This window comes from Protomyctophum bolini (genome assembly GCF_963924005.1).
Source record: "Protomyctophum bolini genome assembly, chromosome: 9".
NCBI classification, from domain to species: domain Eukaryota; kingdom Metazoa; phylum Chordata; class Actinopteri; order Myctophiformes; family Myctophidae; genus Protomyctophum; species Protomyctophum bolini.
In genome coordinates this window covers 4,174,205-4,180,707 of record NC_137870.1, presented here as the reverse complement: position 1 = coordinate 4,180,707, position 6,503 = coordinate 4,174,205, and the positions used below count along the sequence as shown (strand labels likewise).

The 6,503-nt window shown below is 49.4% G+C and overlaps 1 protein-coding gene across 1 annotated transcript; it reads right to left on the bottom strand.

Moving 5' to 3' along the window:
- Positions 1 to 466: 466 nt before the first annotated feature.
- On the bottom strand, positions 467 to 5,307 carry nup88 (nucleoporin 88). Its single transcript, XM_080771552.1, has 2 exons — positions 5,102 to 5,307; positions 467 to 3,382 (listed from the first exon to the last, which is right to left on the bottom strand). Exons 1-2 carry the CDS (start codon positions 5,300 to 5,302, stop codon positions 1,334 to 1,336), a joined length of 2,250 nt encoding a protein of 749 aa, XP_080627678.1. The 5' UTR covers positions 5,303 to 5,307; the 3' UTR covers positions 467 to 1,333.
- Positions 5,308 to 6,503: the final 1,196 nt, after the last annotated feature.

Sequence of the window (6,503 nt, the reverse complement as noted above, 5' to 3'; positions counted from 1 at the left end):
CAAAAGGGGTTCCCGCCCAGGTTAGGCAGATTAACTAAATGTATCTCTCAACAGTGCATGGATGCATACTTTACTCAATGTTATTCACTATAGACTGTACATACCCAGATACTGTTTGACATCTATAATGTACATAATTATTCATTCTATTGATACTCTGTAATATGCGTTCATATATTTGCCAATGGACATGTATTGGTGAGACTGTACATCCATACACTGTACATACTTTCAGTTAGTGTCAGAAGCTAAGCCTAAGTTATTTGTATTGACTCTGTCTGGACTACTCTTAAATGTCCCATTTCAGTCTTCCTGCTCTTGTTGCAGGATACCAGAAGCCCCTGCTCTCCAAGTAGATTTTAATTTGTTTCCATGTGCCATAAATTCCCCCATTTAATGTGTTACTTTTAAGGCTTTAAGATTTTAATTTCAAGAATTTAGAAAATATTCAGTCGATGACATGATGCAAGGGACTACAAAGAATGTTTATTTTTACTCTCCAAAGAAACATACAAAACAACATATTGAATATAAAATATTGAATATACATGGACTGTATTCAAAACATTTCCCCCCATGTCAATAACCCATTGATTCCAAACATGCCACACATTCTGTTGGTGAGACTAAAGCGCTGACAGAAGAAATGTATCCATTAGGTTTTCACATGAAAACGTCATATTTCAACGTCGACTGTTAAAGCGCTTTAACAGACAGTAAAAATGGGACTCGGAAACATTTTTTTTGAACACTCCCGAGTTCAATTAACCCATTCTGGACGGGAACCCGTTTTGGTGTTTTAACTAAGCATTATTTAGCTATTTTTCGAATAATCGTGAAAATGTCGCACAAATCTTGGAATATATATTCTTTCAGAAGACTATTTATTTCGACGTCAGGCCTAAATAGTTACTTTGACCAGTGTCCCTGGATCTACAGGGATCTACTCCTCATGCCTCTGTCTACACCAAATATTTTCCCTGAAATAGCTGCTCTACAAGCTCACATGGGACACGCCATGAGCTTGTAGATCTGCTATTTTTGATTAATGTTAGCCCCAGACCATAGTGACGGTAGTAGTAGGGGTGTAAAGGAGACCTTTTAACCTATTTAGGCCTGTAAAAAAAACGTTCGCTCTGAAAGAACATATATTCAAAGATTAGTGCCGCATTTTCACCATCTTTCTAAAATAGCAGACCTACGAGCTCGTAGCGTGCCACGCTATGAGCTTGTAGATCTGCTATTTTTCAATAGCTAAAGTATAACATAACGCTTAAAACACCAAAAGGGGTTCCCCGTCTAGAATAGGTTAAAACACACTCTGCTGGCGTTTTCAGAAACTGAAATGGTTCTTGACGTCCTTGATCTGCTTCATCATGTCGGCGATGTGCTCCCCCTGCTCCTTGAGCACGCCCTGGACGCACTTCCGCTGCTGCGCGTTGAGCGAGACGCCCGTGGCCTTGCCGGCCGCGGCGCTGGCGCTCGTCCCCTTGTCCACCTGCTTCTTCTGGTACTCCATCTTGGTGTGCACCTGCTTGATGCCGTTGTCCAGCCTCTGCAGCTGCTCGCTGACCGACTGCAGCTCCCGCCGCATGTCCTTCTCGCTGTCCGACAGCACGGGCAGCTGGCTGCGCAGGCTGCCCAGCACGCGCCGCACCCGCGCCATGATGGCCTCCTGGCGGTACTTGGCGTCCTCGTACTTGTCGGCGAGCCGCTCCGCCGCCTCCCGCAGGCTGCGCTTCTCCTCGCGGCACAGCGCCATCTCCTCCTGCTGCCGCGTCTTCTGGCCCGCCGTCAGCAGCTTGGCGCGCCGCTGCATCTCCTCGCGGGCCATGTCCTGCTTGAGGACGTACTCCTCGCGGAAGACCTGCGTGGCGCGGCTGAGCAGCTGCAGGCACTCGGCGGGCAGCGGCGCCGACGACGACGACTTGTCGCCCGCCGCCTTCAGCATCAGCGGGTTGGTGGAGCCGCGCGCCAGGATGTTACGGATGTGCTGCTCGATGGAGGAGTCGTCCGCCAGCCCGCGCAGCGGCGAGCTGGGCGACCCGCCGCCGTCGCCCGGGTGGGAGCACAGCAGGGGCGGCGAGGGCGGGCGGATGGAGCTCAGCAGGGGCAGCAGGAGACACTCGTACGTGCTGGTGATGCAGATCATGGTGGCGCCGAGGGAGAGGTCCGACACGATGAGGAAGCCGCGCACGGGCGCCGGCGCGCTGGTGCAGAGCGGCCGCGTGCAGAGGATGTGCTCCACGATGCAGCGCTGCTCCGCCGCCAGCTCCGTCAGGCTGTCCTTGTCCTCCTCGTCGTCCGTGGACTGGAGGAACTTGTGCAGCTTGTTGAACCAGGTGAGGCCCACGCTGTGCACGCCGGCCTCGTGCGTGCAGTGGTAGCGGTGCTGGCACAGGGGGTCCCGGTGGAGCCGGATGGGACAGGTGAAGTCGGACTCCGGGGGGTCCTCGTCGTCCCCCGTGGCCAGCTTCAGGGTCAGCTCCAGCTCCACGCACTCGAACACGTACAGGGACGGCACGGCGGCCGAGCGGTCCGCCGCCCAGCGCTCCACCGCGCCCCCCGTCGTCGTCTCCTCCTCCTCGTCCGCCTCCAGCACCACGCAGTGGTAGAGGGTGCCCGTCTCCGTGGCGATGACTAGGATGTTGGGCACGCAGGGCAGGCAGAGGATGGCGCAGGCGTCGTAGCCGTAGTTGTCCTCGGCCGCCGGGTACATGGGCAGGGGGCCCGTGGGCTTGCCCACGGTCATTCCGCCGCTGGGCGTCTGGCTGGCGTAGCTCAGGTACATCTCCCCGTTCTCGTAGAGGACGTACAGCGGGTACACCAGCAGCTCCTTGGAGCGCTGCTGGCCCGTCACCAGCTGCCGCGGGCCGCTCGACGCCACGGGGCCGAAGTCGAACGCCACGGCGATCTCGCCGAGGGACGCCGCGTAGGAGCGCGCCGTGGCCTGGACGCCACCGCCGCCGCCGTCCTCGTCGGACTGGGAGACGGACAGCGCCTTGGCCGGGATCTGGGGCGACTTCAGGCTGTAGAAGCGGACCGTGTTCTCCGAGGTGAGCAGCACCAGGTGCGGCTCCTCCGTCTCGCTGGGGTACCAGGCCGCCTGCCGCAGGCTCACGGACGCCGAGCTGGTGAAGAAGCGCTCGGCCACGGGCACGGTCTTGCAGTTGACCTTGGCCCGCCCGCCCTCAAACTCGGACCTCTTGCCCCAGCGCTGCGGCAGCTCCAGGACGGTGGCGCCCCGCTGGCCCACCAGCGCCACGTGGTGCTGCGTGGGGCTCAGCAGGACCTGGCACACTTCGAAGCGCGGCGGGTTGATACATAGCAGGGTCTGGTGGTGGGTCCCGCTGTCCTCCTGGCCCTCCTCTTCAGAGTTCAGCTGTTGTGAGATTCAAAAGATGACATTTTTACTCAAGCGCACAAAGTGGAAAATATTGCTTCAGCTTTCACCCATACAATAAGTATATATAATAATAACAAAACCACAAAAAAAACTCTAAACAGGAAAAGTGCACAGTCAAAGAGAAGTGTGTCCGTCGTAAGCTTAGGTAGTGTAACGGACCCGCAGTCTACCTTTTTATTGTGATGTTCAGGAAGTGTTGACATGCTGGCCCTTTAATTTGACATGGGCCTAGTTAAGGATAATTGGTGATTGGAACCCAGGTAGCTCAGCTGTGGAGGTGCAGACTGGTTTAAAACAGTCCTCCATGGTTGAGCATCAGAGACACAAGGACAAACATTTGTTCATTATGGATGGAAAGGAGCCAAAGTAAAGGCAATGGAACGTACAAACGTAAAGGAGAATTGGAACAAACCATGGACACACGGACTCAACAATTAGCACCCAGCTGGAAAGGGGACAAGGTGAAACTCTTTTGTTTATTATGGTCCGATGGTCTTGTGTTACATTCTTTGATGTTTATTGTTTTCATACCGAGTTTGATATCTGCACTGTATGGATTTTATTGGTTATGTAAATATGGTTTAAGTGAACAGCTTGTGCTGCCTTATATATGTCGTTCATTGATTATTGTCTGATTTATGATGCATATTATGTTTTTCTTTTCTTTTAGTTCTACGGTGATTCACTAATAAAGCAACTTAAAATCATCAGTCAGTCTTCAACCTTTCATGGCCAGCTGGGTCCGCTACAGGTAGTAGCTACACCATATTCTTTGAGACATGCATACAGGTATTTGGGTGCATGACTTGAGTTTACCATTGTCTTGTAGGTGCAAACAAACAGGTATCACAATAATGATTATATAATATAAAAAGCTAACAGCTCAGATATGTCTTCATTGAGCCATGGTTGTCATTGACAACTATAGGACGGACTTATTATTGCATAATATGATCAGACAAGGCACTAAAGCTTTGGCTTGCAGAAAACAGCCAATCTACAAACTCACAACTTGTCACTGAGCTTGTAGACCTGATGGTGAAGTGACAATTCATGGACTTAATTTTAAGATCTTAAAAAAAAAAGTAAAAGACCAATATTGCATCAAAAAGTAATCAACAGATTATACTACAAAAACGGGTCAAACTTCCTCCAAATTGTTAAATAGTACAACAAGGAATTTTGAAAACTAGCCAAGCTTGTTGTAGGTCTGCTATTTTAGCATTTTCACAAGTATCCGTGGAACCGAAAATGTAATGCCGGCAGGCTCAACTCCTCAGGATGAGGGGTCCACAGTCCACACATAGCCAGGGATAACGTCCACGGTGCATACGATTATTTTGGGGCGTCACGAGTCCACGACCGGTCCTGAACATGTTGCGAACATTTGAAAGTCATTTTCGGCGGGGTTTGTGGAACTTTAAGTTTCCCTTTACCAGTAAAAGTTGCGCATGATGCGTCAAGCGTGTGACACAGGCAGGCACTCAGCTCTGTCTGTTTACACGTGACGTGACTATTCCCTACAACATTTCTAATGTGTTTTGATCGTTTTGTTTGACCCCTCGTAAATGAACGAATGTTTTTCTCAAGACAACTTTTTAACCCTCCAAATTGAATTCAATGGAAAGATCGTTGCCGCGTTGAGGAGGAGAGACTGATGGGGAGACACGGACAGAGACAGTCAAAGATACAGACCTGTCTCAGGTTGGTGGTGTAGAACACGCGGCTGGAGTCGTCCCACACGAACAGGTCTCCGTTCAGACAGAACGTCAGGTTCTTGGTGCTGGTTCCTCTGTCGCTCGCGCTGGGCTCGGCGGCGAGGCTCTCCCGAAGTTTGCTGAACACCGAGTGACTCGGTAGCTCGTTCTGCCAACGCTCTCCGGCGAACGCCGCCATCTTGCCCGCGTCTTCTTACTAACTAACTAGTACGAGGGTTTTTTTTTGCGACAGTCGTGTGCGCCTGTGCGGCAAGCATAGTCTTTCTTCTTCTTTTGGGGAGCCATCATCAAGCAAAGCTCTGGTGGTTAAAACAGCTTGGACGCATTGGCGCCACCAACTGGACTGGATCATCATAGGGATTGATTGATTGATTGATTGCTTGATTGATTGATTTCATTGATTGAAGTATTTTGTATTTATTAACAGTTTTGAGAATTACAGTACATTCCAAGTGCAACTCAATATACAAGACTGTTAACTGTGGACGGCACCATACAGCATCACATGTTCAATCTTCATCATAACATTTAGAGACGTACAAATATACACTTAATAGCCAAAAACAGGAAATCATCATAGAGGAGGACATAAACATATACAGTGAGGGGAAAAGGGGTTGGGTGGGGGATTCATATTTTAGGGAAACAACGTTATTTACTTTGCTGATTGATTTGGAATGAATACTTATCATTATAGTAACAGTTTGCACAGACAAGTATAGGGCGGCTATGGCTTGTTTCCATTGGGGCCCTTTGTACTCAATTCATCGAAACATTAAGCATCATATAGCAGCATATACCAGTAAGACGCCCTGAGGTTGCGTGCACGCATCCGCCTGGGTGACGTCAGACTGCTGAGCGAGCGCTGGCGCTTTGGCATGGTGGGGGGTCATATCAACATATGAAATGAATTCTGTACGCCACCCCTTAAGGCTTAAACCTTATTTGCCCTTTTTTTTTACTATTTTAAAACATTTCAAAATAGTTCAACTAGCCAATCTACATCGACACGTTGTTAGCTTGTAGATGGCTATTTGTACTATTTTAAAATATAAAATATTATGCCCATATATGGGCATAATATTGATGACATCTCATTGATTGATTGATGGAATCATCAGGGATCTCCATCCCTGATGATGTCACGTGATGTCACGAGGCAGTCGCAATAAACTTGTAGAAAACAAAATAAATAAATAAAGTTGTATTTTATAATAATGTGACGTAGCCTACATGTGCTGCCTTTTGACAGTTTATGTACAGTGTTTATGTTTTATTTTATTGTCTGTTTTGTGTTCTTTTTGGCGCTCGACACCGTCGTACCACGGGGTATAATCGTAGTTTTACGACAGCCCATATTGCCGTATTCCGACGGCCGG

Coding starts and splice junctions, on each gene's coding strand:
- nup88 (XM_080771552.1), bottom strand. CDS start 5,302: ATGGCGGCGTTCGCCGGAGAGCGTTGGCAGAACGAGCTACCGAGTCAC. Junction 3,383..5,101: donor ACACCACCAACCTGAGACAG/GTCTGTATCTTT, acceptor ATCTCACAACAG/CTGAACTCTGAAGAGGAGGG.